Source organism: Eptesicus fuscus, chromosome 6 (genome assembly GCF_027574615.1).
Source record: "Eptesicus fuscus isolate TK198812 chromosome 6, DD_ASM_mEF_20220401, whole genome shotgun sequence".
NCBI classification, from domain to species: domain Eukaryota; kingdom Metazoa; phylum Chordata; class Mammalia; order Chiroptera; family Vespertilionidae; genus Eptesicus; species Eptesicus fuscus.
The window spans coordinates 87,227,365-87,249,562 of NC_072478.1; the positions used below are offsets into that span (position 1 = coordinate 87,227,365).

General features: G+C 54.1%; 1 protein-coding gene across 2 annotated transcripts in view; it reads left to right on the forward strand.

The window, feature by feature from the left end:
• The window catches only part of PPARGC1B (PPARG coactivator 1 beta), a 97,841-nt gene extending 84,446 nt beyond the window's left edge, over nucleotides 1-13,395 (forward strand). For both annotated transcript variants that reach the window (XM_008152197.3, XM_054717029.1), the window contains 8 exons: nucleotides 55-1,189; nucleotides 2,106-2,142; nucleotides 2,744-2,808; nucleotides 3,881-4,667; nucleotides 7,454-7,529; nucleotides 9,394-9,515; nucleotides 12,266-12,420; nucleotides 13,295-13,395. In XM_008152197.3, the coding sequence (XP_008150419.2) occupies nucleotides 55-1,189; nucleotides 2,106-2,142; nucleotides 2,744-2,808; nucleotides 3,881-4,667; nucleotides 7,454-7,529; nucleotides 9,394-9,515; nucleotides 12,266-12,420; nucleotides 13,295-13,395 (2,478 nt within the window). The remainder of the gene's footprint in view (nucleotides 1-54; nucleotides 1,190-2,105; nucleotides 2,143-2,743; nucleotides 2,809-3,880; nucleotides 4,668-7,453; nucleotides 7,530-9,393; nucleotides 9,516-12,265; nucleotides 12,421-13,294) is intronic.
• Nucleotides 13,396-22,198: the final 8,803 nt, after the last annotated feature.

Consider the following 22,198-nt stretch of genomic DNA (forward strand, 5'->3'; position numbering starts at 1 on the left):
AGGGGAGGAGCAGGGTGGGCCTCCCTCCTCACTCGGGTCTCTTTTCCTTCCCAGGTGGACAGCACCCAAGAGAAGAAGGCCCCCACGACGCAGCCTCAGAGCCGGAGTTGTTCGGAACTGCATAAGCACCTCACCTCGGTGCCATCCTGCCTCCAGGCGAAAGCCCACTCCCCAGAGAGGGGCCTGCAGCCACCAGCCCCCCTGCCTCCCCGGCTCCCCGCCAAGGAGGATGAGGAGCCGGGCAAGGACTGCCTGAGCCCCCAGCCAGCTCCATCCTCTCCCTGGGACTCCCCGGCGGCGCCGGGCAGGGCAGGCCCTGGCGCCCAGGTTTCCCCGGAGGACATGCAGGCCGTGCTGCAGCTTATTCGCTACATGCACACCTACTGCCTCCCCCAGAGGAAGCTGCCCACGCCGGCCTCGGAGCCAGCCCCTCAGCCCTGCACCAGCGCCTCCAAGCAGGTCAGACCCCGGTCCCCGCACCCCTCCAAAGCCACGTGGGCTGAGTTCTCCATCCTGAGGGAACTTCTGGCTCAAGATGTCCTCTGTGATGTCAGCAAACCCTACCGCCTGGCCACACCTGTCTACGCCTCCCTCAGGCCCCAGCACAGGCCCAGAGACGGTCAGGCCTCCCCTGGCCGCCCGTGTCCCGTGGAGGAGGTGAGGGTCGCAGCTTCACCCAAGAGCACCGGGCCCAGCCGCAGCCTGCGCCCACTGCGGCTGGAGGTGAAAGGCCGTGTCAGCCGGTTGGCTAGGCTGCAGCGGCAGGAGGAAGATGAGGAGGAGGAGGAGGAGGAGGAAGAAGAAAAAGAAGAGGAGGAGGAGGAAGAGTGGGGCTGGAAAAGGCCGGGCAGAGGCTTGCCGTGGACCAAGCTGGGGAGGAAGCTGGAGAGCTCGGTGTGCCCCGTGCGGCGTTCCAGGAGACTGAACCCGGAGCTTGGCCCCTGGCTGACGTTCACCGATGAGTCGCTGGACCCCTCAGAGTCACAAGGAGAAGGAGCTCTGCCCTCGCTGAGCCTGGCTCCCGAGGCCTACGACACGGAGGGGGAGCAGGGCAGCCCCACGGACGAGGACAGTGGCCAAGACCAGCAGCAACCCCGGGGACCCCAGATCCCGGCTCTGGAGAGCCCCTGTGAGAGTGGGTGTGGGGACACGGATGAGGACCCCAGCTGCCCGCGGCTCCCTTCCAGAGGTAGTCGGAGTCCGTCTGCAGGAGAGGGGCAGGGGTGGGATGTGGTGAACCCCCCTGTGCTGGGAGCCGGGAGCCGGGAGCCCTGCATTGGTCAAGTCCCTTCTCCTCTCTGGATCTCAACTTTCCTTTCTGTACAATGGGCTAGCTGGGCAGATCTTCAGGAGTTACCCGTACACCAGGCATGGGCCAGATGCCACTTAATGAACAAGGAGTGAGATGCCTGCCTTGATGGGGCTTGTGTTTCAGTGGGGGAGGCAGGTGACCAAAGAGTAAGCACGAAAGGAAGATCATTACATATTGTGATCAGTGCTCTAAAGAAGACTTCGTGGGTGATGATGTGACAGAAGGTGTGTCTATAAATTCAGCTCCACAATGAAGGTGAATTTTAAATGGTAACAGTGGTGGTGATAATATTATGAGTTCTCTGTTCTTCTGTGTACTTGTGTGCTTACTGTGCCAGGCACTAGTCTAACACGGATGATCCCCACTGACCCCTCGCAAGGATATAATGACTCTGTTATAATCCCCATTTTGAGACACAGAAATGGAGGCACAGAGATATCTAATGATCCCTTCAGCTAGTTAGTCCCGCATCCATGGGTGCCCGAGCTCCTAGCTGCTGGCCTTCGGCTCCCAGCTCTTCCCCCTGCGCTACACTGTATGGCCAGGAGGGGTCGCCCTTTGCACTCATCTGCTCTTTCTGGGAAATGGAGTAAATCTTCCAGGGGCTCCTGTTGCTGAGACCCTGGGATGAAGGTGTCTTTGGGTTGTCCCCTAAAAATGGCAGAGGCTTTTGGGTCGCGTGCTTGAAGGGAGCTGTGCTTGGTACCAATTGGGGTCTCCTCCTGAGGGAAGCCTTTGCTAATGGTGCCGTGTTGAGGGATCTTAACTTTTTTCTCTTTTGTCTGCATTTCAGACTCTTCCAGGTGCCTCACGCTGACCTTGTCACAAAGGTAGGTTTTGGAAATTATCGGTTTATTATTCCATGAGACTTTGGCCTTTTGGGGGTGTACGTCGGGGGCGGGGGGGAGGGAGCTGGGTGGTCCATCAGTCCTGAGCCTGGCCCTGCCCCCATGCCCGTGCCCTCATTGCCCCGGGGCCCTCGGAGCTGGGCTCCCTTAGAAGGAAGTTGGCTATTAGGCACTAGTCTCTGCAGGGAAGGGTGGGGAATCAAGGCCTCCACCATTTTGTAAGCTGTCCTCTCCAGGACCAGGGAGGGAGTTCTTTTCTCTATGGGGGAAAGCTGGAAATGCTGTGTGGCTTTGGGCAAGTCTATCTCCCTCTCTGAGCCTCAGGTGCTCAATCTATAAAATAAGGAGGCTGACGATCCTTGCCCTCTCTCCACTCTCCAGTAGATCTCTCTTGCAGCTTTGAATTTCCTCTAAAAGCCAGGAAGCGGGGGGGAGGGGTCCCCAGCAAATTCTCCCCAGGCCTCACTTCCATGGGCAGCAGGGCCAGGGTCTATCACGGTGTCCCCTTGCCCTCTCCCATGCTTGGGGAGGTGAGGCCTGCTGCTGACTGGCCTCTTTCCTTTCTGTCCTCCCCGCCCACCAGTGACCCTCCTTTTGGCAAGAAGAGTTTTGAGCAGACCTTGACAGTGGAACTCTGTGGCACGGCAGGTGAGCCGGGGCTGCCCTTGGGGGAGCTGGCACAATGCCTAGCAACGAGTCCCCCACACTGAGCAGCCCCTCGGGCGGTGAGGGGTGCCCCCTTGAGCTCTCCCTGCCACTGTGACACAGGCTGTGCCGGGTCATGAGATGCATACTGAGGGTGTTCTAAGGAGCAGACTCAGGGGCCAACTGGCCTGTGAGCTGATGTCGGGGTCAGCAAAGGCAGAGCCACTGTCTTCCCCCAAAGGAGTCCGCAGTCCTGTGTGGGAGACAGACCCACACCATGACCAGCACTGTTTCATTCCCACTAATTCCAAAGTATATGCAGAGCTCTGGCAGCACAGGGGGCGGTGCAGAGGGGCGGAAGTGGGGCCTGGGCAGATTTGCAGGGGGCATTTGAGCTGGCCTTGCAGGATGAGTGGGAGTTGGGGAGACAAAGAAGGGGAAGGGTATCTCTGGCAGCAGAATCAGCACGAGCAAAGGCAAGAGGAGGGAAAGTACAGAGGCCCCGGAGGAGGCCGGTCCCCTGGCGTTGTGACATGGCAGACCTGGGGGGTCAGGAAAGAGCAACCACAAGAGGCTGAGAGGAAGGCCAGGCTGAGGGGTTTGGTGTTGATCCTATAGACTTCGGGAGCCCAAGAGAGGAAGCGATCTGTGGTGTTTTACCGAGTTCCCTCTTGTGCGTGGGGGAGGATGGAGGCCAAGGTCAGATGCAGGAGCACTAAGGACACGGTGGTGATCAAACCCAGGTGGGAGGCAGCTGGGAGGTCCTGTTGAATGACCGGATGGGGAGCAGGAAGTTATCCTGGATGGTCGGGGGCTTCGGCTGCCATTGCCAGGCTACAGAAGGGATGGCAAATGGGTTTCATCACGTCAGCTCCGAAAAATGGATGGTGGACTCTGCGGAGTCCCAGGCCATGCCCAGGCTCAGCCAGAAGTGCAGTAACCGATTAGTGATGCCTGCCATCCCATAGCGTTTGGGAAGTGGGGGTCCCACTTTGCCATCCCAAACTAGGGTTTCAGTGTCTCTTGGAGAAGTGATCTGTCTGCACCTCACATGTCTCTCCTCTCGCATGGATAGGACTCACCCCACCCACCACCCCTCCCTACAAGCCCACAGAGGAGGACCCCTTCAAGCCGGACATCAAGCACAGCCCAGGCCAAGACATAGCTCCCGGCCTCCCCACCCCGGAGGGCCCCCAGCTCAGGGCTGCCACAGGGGCGGCCCACAAGCTGCCAAAGCAGCACCCCGAGCGGAGTGAGCTCCTGTCCCACCTGCGGCATGCCACAGCCCAGCCCGCCTCCCAGGCCGGCCAGAAGCGCCCCTTCTCCTGTTCCTTTGGAGACCATGACTACTGCCAGGTGCTCAAGCCCGAGGGTGCCCTGCAGAGGAAGGTGCTGAGGTCCTGGGAGCCATCTGGGGTCCACCTGGAGGACTGGCCCCAGCAAGGTGCCCTGCAGGCTGAGGCGCAGGCCTCTGGCTGGGAGGAACACAGAAGCGGTGACGCAGGTGCACCCGCCAAGGACAGCCTGCTGCTGAGAGACCACGAGATCCGCGCCAGCCTCACCAAGCACTTTGGGCTCCTGGAGACCGCCCTGGAGGACGAAGACCTGGCCTTGTGCAAGAGCCCCGAGTACGACACTGTTTTTGAGGACAGCAGCAGCAGCAGTGGCGAGAGCAGCTTCCTCCTGGAGGAGGAGGAGGAGGACAATGATGAAGACTCAGGGGTCAGCCCCCCTCGCTCTGACTACTGCCCCTACCAGAGCCCACCGAGCAAGGCCAGTCGGCAGCTTTGTTCCCGCAGCCGCTCCAGCTCTGGCTCCTCATCCTGCCGCTCCCGGTCACCAGCCATCCGCAGGACCTTCAGGTATGGGTGGGTGGCCTCAGGAGGGACGACGGGCAGCTGAAGACCCCAGTTCCCAGGGTACCAGGGGAGGGAGGAGCCTTGAAACTGGGTCTGCGTTTGCCTGTGTGGTCCATGACCTGGTTAGAGGCCTGAGGGTGGTCTCCTCGGGGGAGCTGTGGGCTAGTCCTGGAGGCAAGCAGAGCCTGCTGAGTGCCAGCCAGGAGTGGCCCCAATCTCCTGGCCTCAGGAGGGGAAGAACCTCTACTTTCCACCATTTGGAGCGTTATGTCTAAATGAACTTACTTCTTATTCATCTGTTTTCTGCTTATATACTTGTAAGATGGGTAGGTTTTTATGGAAACATATACATACCCACACAGTTTCATACCTACGTGACACTTACATGTAAAAGGAAAATTAGCACGATTCTATTCTGTGTTCTGAAACATGCCTGGGTTTAAAGCAGTGATGAGGTTTTATCTCCTTTTCCGGTGCTCCTGAGTTGCACTGTGACTTTCCAGTCAACCCCCCTTTTACCTTTGCTCAGGGATGGTGTGATGGTGCGATGGTGCGATGGTGCGTCATGAGCCTGTTTGCTCATCCCGTGCTCACTGAACCGGCCTGCAGAGGGAGCCGGTCCAAAAGTCAGTGGATTGCTGGGCAGAAAGCATGGAGGTCTGGCATATTTTGGTGGAGGCAGGTTGCTTCTCTCCCTGATCCCAGCAGGATCTTCCAGGGGGAGGGGGGCCTGAGGTGGGTTGGTGCAGGTCGCAAACCCTCTGTCTGAGATGCACCTGAGTGGCCACTAGATGGTGCTATTGGGTCTAGAGCAGTGCCGCTGAGTCACCTGGAGGGCTTGTTAGCAGCAGATGGCTGAGTCCCACCCCCTGAGTTTTTGATTCTGTAGGTCTGGGGGTAGATAATTTGCATTTCTAACAAGTTCCCAGGTGAGGATGCCCAGAGTCCCCAGAGTATGACTCTGAGAACCAGAATTCAGGAATAGAAAGATACCTTTTCTTAGAAAATTTCAGCTTCCTATTTACAGGTCTACACCAGCAGCTCTTCACTGTTTGAAAATCTGATGAATGCAAAGGCTCCTCCCCCATTAAAAAATGTGCTTATACGTCTAACTGGTCATTCAATTTTTATGGGACTCCCCAGGCACTGATGTTTAGAAGCCCTGGACTATGTTACTCAAAATGAGCTCCCCAGCGATTTCTCTAAAAGCCCTTCTCTATAATAAGCCAGGATGATCAGTCAGGACCGGCTCCCTTAGACCTCTCTCCGCTCTCTTTCCCGCTCCGTCCTCCTTCCCCCCGGGGCTGCTGGGAGCTAAATGACTCCGGGTTTACATTAGGCGGTTTCTCTGCCACGTTTGTTCCTGGTTCCAAAGCTACTGAAGGTTCTATTCCTGTCAAACCCATCCCCCAACTCTGGAGCTGGGGCTGCCCAGGCGCCTGCCCGCCGACAGGTTCTGGGGTGTTCAGGCAGGGTCTGCGTTCAGGGCTGGCTGGCGAAGAGTTGGGAGCCTTTCTAGAAACCCCCAGGACTTCTTTTCTCCGCTCGCTTTTGGCCAAGTTCAGCCTGGCTTTTCTGCTCACTGGAGGAAGCTGACTGCCTTCCTGCTTGGCTGCCTGGCAGAGCTCAGCACCTGGTGAGCCTGGTAAACTAGTCGTCAGCCTCCTCCAGGACCACACTTCTTTCCCTGTGCTTCCGCCATCAAACACTGCTCGACAGGAAGCGTTCTGAGCTGGTTTAACAACACAAACCCCAAGCCCCACAGCATCTTCCAGTCACTCTCAGCTCTTCAGGGGACACTGCCAGTTCCATTGCAGATGGACGATGATGCTATTCTTGCAGAGCACTTTAAAGTTCGCCGGTCGCGTCCCCTTCTCTTACCCTATTTGATGCCTTTGGAGAGTGCATCTGCTTCCTATCCCCGTTTTATAGACAAGGAAGCTGAGGCTCAAAGAGGTTCAGCAGAAATACAGGGCCAGCAGTTATTATGCATGTAGATCCTGGGCTCGGCATTTACGTGCGTTTTCTGATTGGACCCTCACAAAAGGCTGAGGAGGTGGATACCATCGATCTCCCTGCTTTGCGGATGAACTGAAGCTGAGAGGGCTTACGTACCTGGCCCGGTGTCACCTAGCAGGGAGGCGGTAGAGCCAGGCTTCCAGCACAGGCCGTCTGACTGCAGAGCCCTGCTCTTACCCTGTGCTGTATCCCATTCCCAAGGGTGCAGACAGCATGTGGGAGAGCCAGACCCAGCCACTCCTCACGTGCCATGCTCCCTCCGGAGGAGAGGGCAGCGTGCGGACAGGCAGGAAGGCACAGGCGTGGGGGCTTCCTCGGGCTGTGCCTCTGGATTGAGTAGCCTGATAGCCGGACTGGACATGGGGCTGTGATGGCAACCCCGGCACCAACCACCAGAGGGCAGTGGGTCTGACTCAGCAGACCTCCCTCTTCCTCTGGCTTCTGCACGTTCTAGTTTCGGCAAATCCCATCCTGCACCTGAGCCTCAGGATCTTCATCTAGAAAATGGGGAAACATAAGACTGCATTGGTTTCTTCCTCCGATCAACTACGAGAGTGAAGTGAAAGGGCCTTTTTATCCATAAGGGCCTGGCAGCAAGGTGGTGGTTCCCGGCGATCTAGTCCCAGAAGGTGGCAGGAGGCGTGTGTCAGTGTTCAGCCCCACATGAGGCACTGGCTGCCCTTGCCCAGGGGGGTCCTCATAGTCCTGCCGCCCACCCCACACGGTCCCTTCTGAGAGTGAGTCCCTCTGCTTTGCTTGTTCACCGACAGATGTGAGAGCAGAGGGCCGTGTTCAGACGGAACGCCAAGCGTCCGGCATGCCAGGAAGCGGCGGGAAAAGGCTATTGTAAGTGACCTGGGGCCCCGGAGCCCAGAGCAAATGGGAACCAGCAGGGGTGTCAGGAAGGACCGGGACTTTGTAGGCCTGAAGCTCTTTCAGGGCAGGTGTGGTTGGGGGAACAGAGCCAGGCTGACCAGGCCACACACTAATCCCGCCTCCACCTTCTGTGTGACCTTGGGCAGGTACCCCTGCTTCCCTGAGCCTCAGTTTACTCATCTGTACACAAGAGAGTTGGGCCTTATGCTTCCTAAGGATCCCCCAGCTTGATCAGGTCTAAGGGACCAAGAGAACCCGTCCCTTGCTCCCCACGCACCTCTCTAATCCTCCCCCAGAGAAATTGCACAGACCCAGCCTGCCTGGTGAGCCTACTGCAAAGCACCCACAACATTAATCGGGACGCTGGGGGTGGGGTTTGAGGGTCAGCCAGTGCCTCCATGTCACTGGAAAGGAGGGAAGGGGGAGTGAGACAAGCACAAAAAGACAAACGGACTCCCCCTCAATTGCTTTCCGCATGACGGGTGCTTCGGGGAGGAGAAAGGGGGCACACACGGGGTATCCCTGCCACAGAGGTACAGAGCTGTCTGCCAGCAGGTGCTTAACCCCACAGCTGTGTGTGGAGTGTCGTCTTAGAATCCAGCTGTGACCGACCATGCAGGAGTTGTGACATGTGTGGCACGGTCCTAGGCCCTGGACGACCACAATGAACAAGACAGATGAGGGCAGAAGAGAGAGTGAGAACAGGCTCATAAACAAGAAATAAGCACTGTAATTACAGGTTGGGAGAAGCGCCGTGAGGGTGATCCCGTCACAAGGAGACCGTCTGACTGTTTTGACTGTTGGGGAGGATGTATGTATATGGTGGTCTGGAGGCGGGGCCTCTTCTAGGAGCTGAGCCCTGAGGGATGAAAGGTACCAACCAAGCAAAGACTTAGAACAAGGGGCAGAGGCAGGAAAGAGTGTGATGAATTCAAGGAATCGCCCAGAGGCCCGGAGAGGGGCTTACTCACCGAGCTTAACTGAGACCCATCGTGTCCTGGTGTGGGGTGCACAGTTCCCATGACTTTGGACGGCAGAGCCTGGGAGGGCTCCAGGGTCGCTGGCCTTGACCTGCTCCTGGAGAAAGCCTGTCCCAGCCAGAACCTGTCCCTGTTGCCCCTGGAGGCACCGGCTCCCAGGTCCCCAGGGACATAGCTGGAGTCAAAGCAGGTCCAAGTGACTCGTCCATTGGCAGTGGCTTTAGCTGGGCGCAGCCACAGGTCGAAGAGGAGAGGCGGGGCTTCCCCACCCCTGCCCTCTGCTGGGCGGTTCTAGGGGCCCTTGGGCATGGTCCCGAGCTCACCTGAAGGTGGCCTCCGGCAGGGTGTCTACAGGCCCTGGCAGAACCAAGGGTAATGCTGGCTCCAGAAGCCCTGTGTCTCCTATCCCATCCCTTTCCTCCCAGCCCACCTGACTCCCTGGACGACCTGGCTCCCAAGGGTGCCCACTACCACCTGGCCTTCCCACCCCCTCACCTCCCCCACTTCCCAAAAAAGTCTCAAACTCAAAACAAATGTGGGAGCTCCTGAGTACGAAGTTATAGTGACAGTGATGAGCCCCTCTGTTTTCTCCGCTCAGTCTCTGCTCATATTCTTCAAGGAAGCAATTGCTTCCCTTGGGGGTCACTTTCCTACCCCGAAGCCCCCTTCTCCAGCAGGACAGGTCCTCTGGGAGAGCGACCATCAGTGCCCTCTCTGACTCCAGCCCCCGCTGGTGCCACTCGCTTAGCCAGGCGTCATGGCCTGGGCACCAGGAATCCCTGGGAGCCTGCCGGGGGGGGGGGGCGGGAAGCCAGGCAATGACGGGGTCCCTCTGTGTCCCCCTTCTCGAGCAGGGCGAAGGCCGAGTGGTGTATGTTCGAAATCTCTCCAGCGACATGAGCTCCCACGAGCTGAAGAGGCGCTTCGAAGTGTTTGGCGAGATTGTGGAGTGCCAGGTGCTGACGAGAAGCAAGAGGTGGGTGGAATCAAGCTCTGGCAGAGGAGGGGGGTGCGGAGGGGCAGAGGTCCCCATCCAGGGCTGGCCACACAGAAGATGCCCTAGAAGGTCTGTGGAACAAATTTGAGGAAATCCACAGCCTGGACCTGGAGAAGGACCAGTAAGGATCGTGCAGCCCAGTAACAGCAGGGGGCACGTGCTGAGGGTTTGCTAAGTACCAGTCAGCTTCCGTGCATTCTCTAAACTCCCCAACACTGTGCCTGTGACATATACACCCATTCTTCCTAGGGCTGACCTTTTATTGGGGAGCTCAGACAAGGTACCTGAGCAGCTGGTTCGTGGCAGAGCCAGATCAGCAGCCCACGTGTCTGCTCCAGGTTCCCCGCCCTAGAACTGAGACAGGGCAGCCAACAGCCCGTGGGGGTGAACGGCTTCGATGCATTGGGACCTCGCTGCTCTGCAAGCTCCACGCTGCTCACCCCTCCCCCTTTCTCTGCAGCAGCCGTGCACAGACCGTCCGTTCTCCTGGGCAGCCTGGTTTTGCCTCACTCACCTGGGCAAGCAGTGTTGCCTCTGTCAGGGGTCTGCAAAACTAGGTTGTATATAAAGGTACAACTTAGATGTCAAAAACGTGTTCAGTTTTGAAATAATTCCAAAGTATCTCCTATTATACTTGCCAGCTACGTTATTAAAGTTTTTAAATCCTAATTTGATCATAATTTTTAAAGCTTCAATGAGAAAAATAGCGTCTGCATAAAAATCATTGTATGCCTCACATCCATTCGGATGGCCACAGAAAATAACAAGTGTTGGCAAGGAGGTGGAGGAAAGGGAACCCTTCTGCACTCTTGGTGGGAATATAAAATGGTACAGCCACTGTGGAAAACAGTATGAAATTGCCTAAAAAATTAGACATAGAATTACCATAGGATCCAGCAATCCCAAAAGAACTGAAAGCAAGATCTCAAAGAGATATTTGCACAACCATGTTCATAGCACCATGATTCACCATGGCCAACAGGTGGAAAACACCCAAGTGTCCATCCACGGTGAATGGATGAAGAAAATAATAGTATATGCATACGATGGAATGTTATTCAATCTTACAAAGAAAGGAAATCCTGTTATATGCTATAAGCATGAATGGATCTTGAGGACATTCTGCTAAGTGGAATAAAGCCACTCACAAAGACATACTGTATGATTCCACTTGTCTGAGGTCCTTAGACCAGGTAAAGTCATAGAAACAGAAAGTAGAATAGTGGTTGCCAGGGCCTGGGGAGAGGGGGTGAGGGAGAGTTGTTCAATGGGTATAGAGCTTCAGTTTTGCAAGATGAAGAAGTTCTGGGGATCTGTTGCACAATGTGAATGTACTTAACACGACTGAACTAGACACTTAAAAATAGTAAAGATGGCGCTGGCTGGGGTGGCTTGGTGGGTTGGGCATCAGCCCATGCACCGAAAGGTTGCCAGTTTGATCCCTGCTCAGGGCACACTCCCGGATTGCAGGCTCCACCCCTGGTTGGGACCATGCAGGAGGCAGCCCATCAATGTTTCCCCTCTCACATCAGTGTTTCTCTCTCTCTCCCTCTCTAAAAATTAAGAAAAATATTTTAAAACAATAGTAAAGATGGTACATTTTATGTGATGTGTTTTTACCACAATTGTTTAAAAGAGCCATCATACAAATGGAACTCTTTAAAGTTCTGTGCAGTCTTTAGGATACCGTATGTAGATCACATGCCAAAGCAAAAAGCAAATTAATTTTTATTTTTTTATTTTTTTAATATTTTATTGATTTTTTACAGAGAGGAAGGGAGAGAGATAGTCAGAAACATCGATGAGAGAGAAACATCGATCAGCTGTCTCTTGCACACCCCCCACTGGGGATGTGCCCATAACCAAGGTACATGCCCTTGACTGGAATCGAACCCAGGACCCTTCAGTCCGCAGGCTGACGCTCTCTCCACTGAGCCAAACTGGTTTCGGCGCAAATTAATTTTTAAAGAGGAGGGTCAGTTTGTTAATATTTTTAATGCACACACGAGTCTCAGACATATTTAAAGAGGCAGAAGGGGTTCGACGTTGGCCTGGCTCAGACAAGTGTCAGGCCCCGGGATTCAGGGGAGTGTTTATTAGGCACCTGCTGTTGGTAAGCCTGTCGCAGGGCGAGGGGAACCTCCACGTTGTCTCTGCCCCCGAGTCTGCACAGCAGCGGATTTATCAGTCGGGATTCGAAGAGCTGGGGGTGGGGTAGGACTGACTTTGGGCTCCCCGAGCCTTGGCAAATGTCACAGATGTCTGCCATGAAGGATGAGATGCGTACAGCAATATTAGGGAGGGTGAGGCCAAGTTAGCAGCCAAGGAAGTGGTGGGATGGGGGGGAAGGCATGGCAAACCCCAAAAAACAGGAGTCCTGGGGCGAAGGGGGGTGTGAAGAGCAGCAGCCTTCATGGTGGGAGGCCTGAGTGAGGACCCCCTGAGCCCACTGACCTGTTCCCTCCTCCCTGCGCTGAGCTGGCAGCAGCCCCCGCTGAGGGGGGGTGGGTGGTGTGTGGCGGCCAGCGCTGGCAGACACCCCGTAAAGCGCCTGCTCTGACTGTTGTTACATCGCGGAGGTCAGCTTAGCCATTGTCCTCGTCTCTGTTTGGGGGGTCATGCGACATGGGTGCTGGGTCACTGGCTTTCTACCCCTCATCCAGTCATGGGTGGTCTGACAGGGTCAACCAAGCTGGCCCAGGGTCACAGTCCCTTGTCCTGTCCCGCAGAGGCGAGAAGTACGGCTTCATCACCTACCGGTGTTCCGAGCACGCCGCCCTCTCCCTGCGGAACGGCGCCGCCCTGCGCAAGCACAACGAGCCCTCGTTCCGGCTGAGCTGCGGGGGGCTCCGGGGCTTCTGCTGGCCCAGGTACACGGACTACGGTAAGTCCGCAGGCCCCCACGATCCCTGAGACCCAAGCACAAAGGGCGAGACCTCCCTTCATGAAACCCAGACCCAAGGAGGGCCCGTCTGGACACAGCTCCCAACCCCGGCTCCCTGTGCCAATTCGGACAGCTCTGCGGCCACTTCCCTCGCGGCTGCCGTCTTGCTTTCCTTCTGGTCTCTGGCCCATCTCGTCCTGTCCTAGGACCGGCACCAAAAAGAGATTCAGGTCTCCCGGGACCTCTCGGAAGGTCCAGTCTTGTGCCCACAGCCACGTGGCAGCACCACTGGCTGCCCTGCCCCCCTGGAGGGGCATTCCACGGTGGCCCCCACAGGTAGCAGCCTTGTCCATGAACAATACTGTGGCCATGCCCTCCCCGTCTGGGGACAAGATGGTGGAGAAAGACAAAGAAGTGTAGTCTGGGAGAGAATTATTTGCAGGGGAGAGTCCGCTGCAGCCTCCTTAGCACGGGGCTGCGTGTCAGGGGGCTGGGAGGGTTCCGGGCTGGGCAGAGCTCCACTGGGCACATGCCCATTTCTGGGACCCGGGTTCATTGCCAGACAGGGAGGGCACCCTAGTTCTGTAGGCTGCCTTAGCCGACATGCACAACGGCTTGCTAATGGGCAGGAAGCTCTTGAGGGAAGTAGAATTATAGGATATAAAAGAACCCCGGGGTGCTCTAGGTCAGCCCCCCATTCTACCAGTGGCAGCCATGGCCCCGAGACGTTGGTGAGCCAGCAGACGTGTGACAGCAGCGTGGCAGAGCTGGTGCCCGCTGTCCAGGGCTCTCCGAGGCAGATTTTCTGATCGTACGTCCTTCCCGAGTTGCTCACCGCCTTCCCCACTCACCGACTCCTCCACCCCCTGCCCAGATTCCAATTCCGAAGAGGCCCTTCGTGCGTCAGTGAAAAGCAAGTACGAAGCCATGGATTTTGACAGCTTACTGAAGGAGGCCCAGCAGAGCCTGCACTGATCACAGCCTTAACCTTCGAGGAATACCTCAATACCTCAGACAAGGCCCTTTCAATATGTTTACGCTTTCAAAGAAAATAAGTATATGAGAAGGAGAGAGAGCGAGCGCATGAGAGAATACACATGAGAGAGAGAGAGAGAGAGAGACTTGAAACTGCTGTCCTTTTAAAAAAAAAAATCAATGTTTACATTGAACAAAGCTGCTTCTGTCTGTGAGTTTCCATGGTGTTGACGTTCCACTGCCACATTAGTGTCCTCGCTTCCGACGGGTTGTCCCGGGTGCGTCTCCAAGTGCTGGGTCAGTCACCCACCCGCCCCTCCCTCCCCGACTGACTTCCCCTCGTAGACGTGCAGCCGTACTCACCATAGCATTTCTTGTCTGTAGCGTGTGATGATGAAATTGTTACTTGTGAATAGAATCAGGATTATAAACTCATTTTTAATTGAAGAAAAAGTATATCCTTAAAACAATGTATTTATGGCTCAGATGTGCTGTGCCTGGGGTTATTGTATCGCTTCCTTGATTTTTTAACTATGCACTGTCCTGAGGTGTTTGCCACTGAGCTGCTCTGCTCCCTTTGCGAGGATGCCCCACGGGTGCTGGGGGGCTGGGGAAGTGCGGCCTGCAGTCCCAAAGAGAGGTTTCGGGGCCTGACCTGCCAAGCCCGGCCCTGTCTCTCATGGAGCGGGTTTGGGTCCGATGACAGTCAGAGCCCTCGTCTGGTGGCCAGCTCACACTTAGAGTCTCTGCCTGGCCATGAGTCCTCGGATCCGCAGGAGGAAGGCAGTTCCCCAAGAGGTGAAAGACCTGCGAGTTCGCCCAGGCAGAGCAGGGACCCAGCCCAGGCCTCCTGATTCCTGGTCCCACGCTGCCACCATAGCCGGGGTACAGATGCAACGTTCCAGGGCTGCTGAGAGGTGAGGTCAGCTACATTGGGCAACAAACTAGAAACCTACAGGCTCATCACGGGAGTTATGTCAACAGCCATTTCGGCAGCATCGGGTGAGTCCAAGCTGTGGCGTGCGTTTTGATCCACGGGTCCTGCGGTTTGCCTGTTCCCGTGGACATGCCACCAGAGCTTCAGTGACACACCTGGAGCGTCATGGACAGGTGACCTGGGAGCAGTCATCCTTCCTGGGCCAGTCGCCACCCCATCTTACTCCCTCCAGCTGGTCTTTCCTTGGCCTCAGCTGTAAAGTTGTTTGGGAGGCATGGGACAGGGAAGCAGGAAGAGGGTTGGGGACGGATAAAACAATCTCCAAGCTCCTTTTCAACTTAGAAAACTTGCTAATTGGGCTTTACTGTAGATTTTGTGTTCTCGGGTGATGTCAAAGCCATGTCGGGGTTGGATGTTCCGCAGGTGCCTTGGGGGCCATTCGGGAGGGAGAGCATGGCCGGGCAGGGGCTGAGCATGTGGCTTCTGCTGCAGAAAGAGCAGCTCCCGCTGGTTCCCTTTCAGACACCAGTGTTCCTTGGTAAATTTTCACACTGCAAAATAAAAGAAAACAGGTCCTGCTGCTTTAACAAAGTTTGAGATTGAGTCATTAAACTAAACAAGCTAAGTTAATCTATTGCTAACGCCAGGCCTAGTCCTTTCAGAATTGATAGTTGGTGGTTGTTTTTTTAAGGTTTTCAAATACCTCAGTAGGTGAACTGAGCCGATGAGCTTGTCCTGGGTGGTGAGCATACTCCAGGCCCACAGAGAAGGCTGGCGGAGGCAGGCTTTAGAAGGAAGAGGGAATTTGAGCTCCTGTGTGACAAGTCACTTGGTCTCTCTGGGCCCCAATTTCCTTTTCTGTGAAATAGACTGGGGGAGAATTAGGCAAGGTGGTCCCCAAGGTCCCTGCCAGCTCTACAGCCTTAGCTTCTGCAGTATCTAGCTCCAGATGTGTGCCACTGCAGCCACATCCTTGGCCAGTGGCAGACATAACTAATTGACCACAGCACTGAAGTTCTTTGAATCTGGTTGTGCTATTAGAATCTTCATCACAGTGCTCTGGGCAGACATTACTGATTGATCAGAGTTTAACCTATTTGACATCTTGGTCTAATCGTCTTAAAAGTTATGGTGGCTGGGTTTCATGCTGGCCCATTCCTGTCAATCATGTCCTGACCTATGAGAGAAAATTTCCCTAAAGTCATTGCTTGGCACAGGACTCCCAATATTACTGTGACACATAATTTGGGGTCGGGGTGGAGACTGGAACCAGCAGGCGTGAACCTGTTTGGGGGAGGCAGGGCTTATGAGGATGGACCAAATAAAGGGACTTCCCGCAGCTCAGACCTGAACATTCTAAATTCCTTTTATAGCTATTCACTGCCTAGCACACAGTAGGCACAGAATAAATGGCTATGGAATGGAATTTAAGGCCTCCCGAGTCCTCTTTTGCACCAAGGAGGCCCTCGAGATTTCGCCCTGTGGTAGCCAGGAGGAAAGAACTCTAGATTCAGAGTTGGACTAGGCCATCTCTAAGCCCTTCCAATGGGCTTCTTCCGCGATTGCACTAGGCCAGAGGTTCTGGCATGGGCAGGTGGTACTTTAGGGTAAAGAAATGCAGATTTAGTGAAGGACAGGCCTCTCCCCTCTGCCAGGCCAGCTGATGCTGTCCTTTCCCTTCAGATGAACACAGGGCTCTTGAAGTTACTTAAACTTGGCCCTTGAGCAGAGCAGAGATCTGAGCATGGCAGAGGGGGCGCGATGTGCCTGAGGTCAGAGCTGGGGGGCCGCTGATGGGAGAGGAAGCCTGCCAAGGACAACCAGCAGTTTCTGCTCACCGCCCTCTCCATAAAAGACCACAGGTTCTAAAGCTGACTGGCCTGCAGACCTCCTCTCTCCAGAAGACTCATTCGGTGCTGTGTATCACCAAGGAGACTCCAGGGTCTCTTCAGAAAACCTAGTCACCCTGGGGCTCTTTCCCACCAACTTAAGGAGTCGCCCAGAGGGAGCAGCTGCCATTGGCAACCATCTCGTTGTCGCTCTGTCCTAGTGTTTGCTCTCGATGATGTTTACATGTGATTGCCATAAAGCTTCCTGTAGACTGTGTCGGTCGCCGCCCACGCAGGGCAGGTTGTACTGTCCATCTCTGTGCCGTGCTGATGTTTTCCAAAAATATCCGATCCAACCGCTAAGTGGAATTCTTCCATCTCCTTCCTCAGTCGGTACAAGGCTGAATCAGAATCCTCGCTCTCGGGGGCTCTGGTTACCGAAGGAAAATGCATCAAAGAGGTAAAGAATATGAGTGGATGGAGTGTAGCTAAGGCCCCCACCCCCTGGCCCCTTCACACCTTGTCCCCCTAATCAGAAAACTGCTTGGAGTCAAAAAGCACCATTTGGGTGTCTGCACCTACCGTGAGATCTGGCAGCGTTGCCTTTGGGAGGCGCTCGGGAGAGAGGCAGGGCTTCGGGGGCGGGAGGAGGAGGGAGGAATGCTCTGAGCTCAAAGGCGCAACACCCAAGTCCTGATGTGGGAAGAGATGATGCAGTAAGAAGCTTTCATTGCCCACAGCCTACGCACCTAGATGTTCTGACAGCGATTTCTTCTAGGCACGTGCCTGCCATACTCATGCCCAGGCCGCTGTGCAGGTGGGGAGTGGAGGGAGCAGGGAGGACATGGGCAGCAAGATTCTTATGCCTGGACGGGTCAGAACCCCACCCTGGGCTCAAGTTCAGTTGACTTCACAGCTGAGCCTGCAGCTCGAGAGATGGGTCATTCCCACTGTGAAGCAGAAGCCACCCCAGAGGATTTGTCGATCTGACTGACTCACTTCACGTCAGAACCGCGGTAGTTTTCTTAGCACTTGCGGTTTAGCAGTCACCTTCAGGCATGATCAAGGCAGGAAGTTGGATGTACAGTAGCAAATAAAGTGAACCTAATGGTTTCATAGGCCAAAGAAGAGGGACCCCCCCCCCTCACCCTTTCCCATTGGGGCGAAAGGAAGCCGCTTAGTACTTACGTGCAATATGTTCAAGCTGGTCCCAAGTCCCTGAGGCGTTTGCACACACAGATGGGCTCCAGGGCTGTTTGCCAACGCCGGAGGCACAGGGTAAATGGAGGGAGGGCTTGGGAGCTGGGAAACCCACTGGCACAGGGATGCCCTTGGCCCACAACAAGGCGGGGAGGAGAGCCCGTGGGAACCTGCTGCACGATGCCCAGGAAGTAGGCAGAGGCTGCCTGACTGTGCATTGAACCAATGAAAGCACTTTGAGGAAACCACAGCACGTCAGCCTGGCTGCAGGTGTCTGCACTGGCAAATATGGGTCGCCTCTGGCTGGGTGAGGTGCTCGCCTAGGGACTGGGCAGGGAAGGGGGCTGGTGTGAGGGAGGAGAGAGCGGAGATACCTCTGAGTCATCAGCGGCAGGAGAGCCAATCCCAGGGCTAGCCCTTTGCTGGCCTCTTTGTTGGAGGCCCTAGAAACAGGGAACGGTGAGTGTAGACCTCGGTACCTTTTCGTTCTTTAAATTACAGCAGCTCAGCTGATTGACATGGATTTGCAGACCAAGTCATTTAACTATAAGCCATCTCAGACTGAGGAAGTCGATGTGTCTTCCCTGCTCTGTGACCCTGGGCCTCTGTTTCCTCATCCGACATAGGAGAATATTGGACGAACGCTTAAGTTCATCCAATAGGCTCCGATTCCCTTCTCTGGCTGTGCCCAGCTCACGTTCAGGGTGAAGTTCTCTGCAAGGGAACCAACCAGCAGCAGTTTCAAACACACACGGTCCTGGCAGGGCTGCCGTATCCCCGGAGGCCGGCTCCGCAGGACAGATCTAAGCCATAGTTTCTGGTGGGGAGGGTGGGACGTCCCACCCCAGCGTGGCTAGGTGGCGATGTGCCATCTCACATTAGCCTTGTCATCGTCCCCACCAAGCAGCTCTTACCCCGAATGTCCTGACCACATGGCTGTTTCTCTCTTGCTCTCAGACAATACTAGCAATACACTGTTTTTTTTTTTTTTTTTCCAAAACAGCTTAACTTAGGCACTTTTCACACATTGTTGTTTTTTTTCAAATGATTGTAAAGCATACGGGGCAACAGGAGGCCTGGATCACGCTGCGTATGTTTCAGGCAGCTTTTGTTTTCCGTTTCTTTAATGGTATTGCGGCGGTGACTGGAGCTTCGTGATTTGGAGGGACAGCTGATCAGATATTCTGTCTCATCAGAACACTTTGCACGTCTGGAAGCAGCTCAGAGACCCAACTGCCTGAATCGGGAGCTTGGGAAAATAGTTTTGTAGGTGGTCAGTCCCCGGGCTGGGCAGCAGCACCTCAAAAAGGTGTTTATGCAGCCAGAAGCCCCTCTGTGCTGTATTTTTTCTTGTCAAAGGATCCTTCAAGGAAGCCTAATAAAACCTTTTCCACTTCGCTGGCCTTGCTCTGGGTGATTTTTGAAAGGATTGGTTCGCTTCCACTTCAGCACTTTGCCTTATCAACGTCTAGTCGCCATCTAGTGGCCAAAGACTGTATCCACCAGCTACCCAGATGGAAGGCAAATAAATCCTTTCTGCCACTATGCTGTCCAACACCCAGTTTGGGAATGAAATGTAATGTCATGAGTGAACTGTCTATAATATTTAGAGCCCGGTGAACACTGCTCAGGAGAATTAAGCAACCACCTCGATGCACACGGACTGAGCAGCACCCTAACTCTCCTGTGGGCAGAGGAGTGGGCCCCGTGTCCAGGTGCCCGGGAGGGGTTTACTGTAACTGCAATAGTGGCCGCCCAGCTGCTGACCTTAAGTGAGCCTCTGCTGGGTGGCCCGCGCTGTCCCCTCGGGACAAGCGGCGAGATTGGGTGTCAGGATTCTGTGTGGGGCTGCCATGGCCTTTGATAGGGTCCACCGAATAGCCAAACAGTTTATATACTTGTGTTGCTAGTTCGTTTTTGTTTCTGTGTTTTGTATTTAAAAATCTTGTCAAGTGTTTTTGTGTTAGGAATAAAAAGTCATAAACTATTCCCAACTTTGTTTCTTGAGGGATGCTCCGATTCCGAGGGAAACGGGTTGGAAGTCTCAAGGGGCGTGTGGTCAGGCTGGTCAGTGGGACAGGGAGGTGGGCCACTTTGCTCTCCAGGTGGTTTCTGGGGACAGTGGCCAATCCAGAAGTCCGGCTCAGTGCAATCTGCTCCGGAACTTCACACCCACCCCCTACACCTCCTTGTGCCACGGTCTTAGCGTTGGCTTTGAGCATCTGCTTCTTCCAGGGGCAGCGGCTGATGTGGAAACCAACATCAGATCTCTCTCCCCAACCCCAGGTTTCTAAAGAGACAGTATTTGTAGCTAGCCTTAATCCACTGGGTGAGGTGGTCCCCACGTTCCAAGCATTTCCAAATCTTGGACCCAAATCCTTTTCTCTTGGTGTGACCATGCAGCCTGCCCTCGAGAATTCTGAGCAATAGGAAGCCAGGGCTTTCCCCGGCTCTGTGACAGGGTCAAACCAGGGAATGGCTAACCTTGTGAGGTTTGGGTATCCCCAGGGGTACTTTGTAGGGGGCATTATTTATTAGGAAGCTCAACAAGGTAACTACAGCCTGGGGTGCGTGAGTGCAAGGCTGTGTGTGTGTGTGTGTGCGCGCGTGTGTGTGTCTGTGTGTGCGTGCACCCGCATGCCTGTCTGTGTGTACGTGTACGTGTGGAATTACATTGATGCATTTCTTGAGAAAGGTGCAAGAATTTCACCTACACAGAGGGACACATCGCTTTGTTATTTATAATAGAAAGCTAAATTTTAATTTTTTAAAGGACACTGCTAATGATTGGGAATCTCGAGTTTTTAGTTTTGCTATTTTTTTTAATTGGTAGAGGATTTTTATATATTTTTTTTCCATTTTGTTGGGTTGTGTCCTTATTTATATAAATACTTTGTCCGTACGAGGCAAGGAAGAAACCTTCTTTGCTTTTAATTCTCGTGGTCGTCACCGTCCCTATTTTATTTCTGGTGTGATTCATCCGTCTTACCTTCTAAATGAGAAAATGTTTCCCTGTCTTTGTACATTGTCAGATTCTATAGTTTCATAGGTAATTTAACCAGATTGCTCTATGTATTATTATTCTGTGAGTATAAAGTTCTATTTTAACGTCTGTAAATACTTCAGAACTGGCTTCTTTTCTGACTCCCACTGTGGAGCTATTGTTTACATCACAGAAACTGTAGAATCTCTATGCTCATGTACTGTAAATAGTGAAGTGATCTGCTTATAAATAAACTTAACAAATACACTATGGAGATTAAAAAGGAAATACCACCCACCGCCCTGCCCAGGTGTGTCTTTCTTTGTGGGTCCTGCGTGCTCACTGAGGGGCTGGGGAAAGGATTCTGGTCTTGGCATCACCTTCTCAGCAAAGACCCCGGTCAAGGTGTGTCCGGCACCCCGTCCGGAATTTTCCGAGCTCACTTTGCTTTCCTTCACAGCGCTTTTCCTGGCTCATAATGAATCATTCAGACTCCCCTCGCGTAACAGATGTCCCATGACCGGCTTTGGCCGTGACTTTTAGAAAGCTCTGCCTCTTTCTGCACAAGGACTCCCTTGTCTGGGTGTAGCAGCTTTTTCACACGGGCACACTAAATGAGTGTGCTGGATGCGGTATTTTGACATTGTGGTTTTCAGGCAGAAACACTCACCAACTGACGGCTCTAAAGCAGCTTTCGGTCAGAGGCGGCGGAGAACAGGTTTGAATTGTGCGCCGTAGTTTCAGGTGAGCTAGGAACGTTTCCCTTTGCTCACTTACCCCCGGCCGGAGCGCCGAAGTGGCATTTCCCAAGACTGAGCCTTGGGTGTGTGGATATGTCCTCAGTCTCAAAGCACTCTGTGTCTAGCCTTTATTTTGCCCTAAAGCTGCGTTAATGTTTTGTTTTTTAACATTCGTATTTTTAAGTGCAGTCTGAGAGCATGATACCCATGTGCCCCCAGAGGGTTGTAACACTGGTGAAGAAGATCACATACAAATAACAGGTACAGTAAGCCATTCCATCTTATGTGCAAACGATTCTCAGATTGATGTGGTGTTTGTGTGTTTTTTTGCCTACAGAAATAGTTTGTCATTGTTGGGGGGATTTATTTTTTTCAATCTGGAATTTGGATTTTTTTGGTGGGAAGGGAACGCATCATAATTTTTCCCTTTAAAAATGATTGGGGTGATGCCGAAACCGGTTTGGCTCAGTGGATAGAGCGTCGTCGGCCTGCGGACTCAAGGGTCCCAGGTTCGATTCCGGTCAAAGGCATGTACCTTGGTTGCGGGCACATCCCCAGTAGCGGGTGTGCAGGAGGCAGCTGATCGATGTTTCTCTCTCATCGATGTTTCTAACTCTCTATTCCTCTCTCTTCCTCTCTGTAAAAAAATCAATAAAATATATTTTAAAAAAATAAAAATGATTGGGGTGCCTACACTTAGTGGCGGGTTCCCTGGCAGGAATGAGAGTCCTTAGAGAGGTTATGTGATTGATTACTCAGTATCGGTCACCCCATTACTAGATGCTCACCTCCAGGAGAACGGGGTGCTTCTCCATTCATGGCAGCGTGCCCAGCCCCACTCGTCAGGAACTCATGAATGGGTGAGTGAGAGGCGCCTGTCCATGGCCTGGCGACTGTGCAGAGCCAGGGAGGCAACCAAGCCACCAGGTCCCAGGTGCAGTCGGTGGTGCAAGTAATAGAATGGGAGCCTGTGCTTGAGACCTGGCTCTGCCACCTCAGTATTGTGCAAGCTCAGACAAGGCACCTCTTAGGCCCCTGGCCTCCCCAAATATGAAACAAGATGACCCGCTGAGATGGACTCCAAGGTCCTAAATCAGGCGGATTCTCAGAAGCA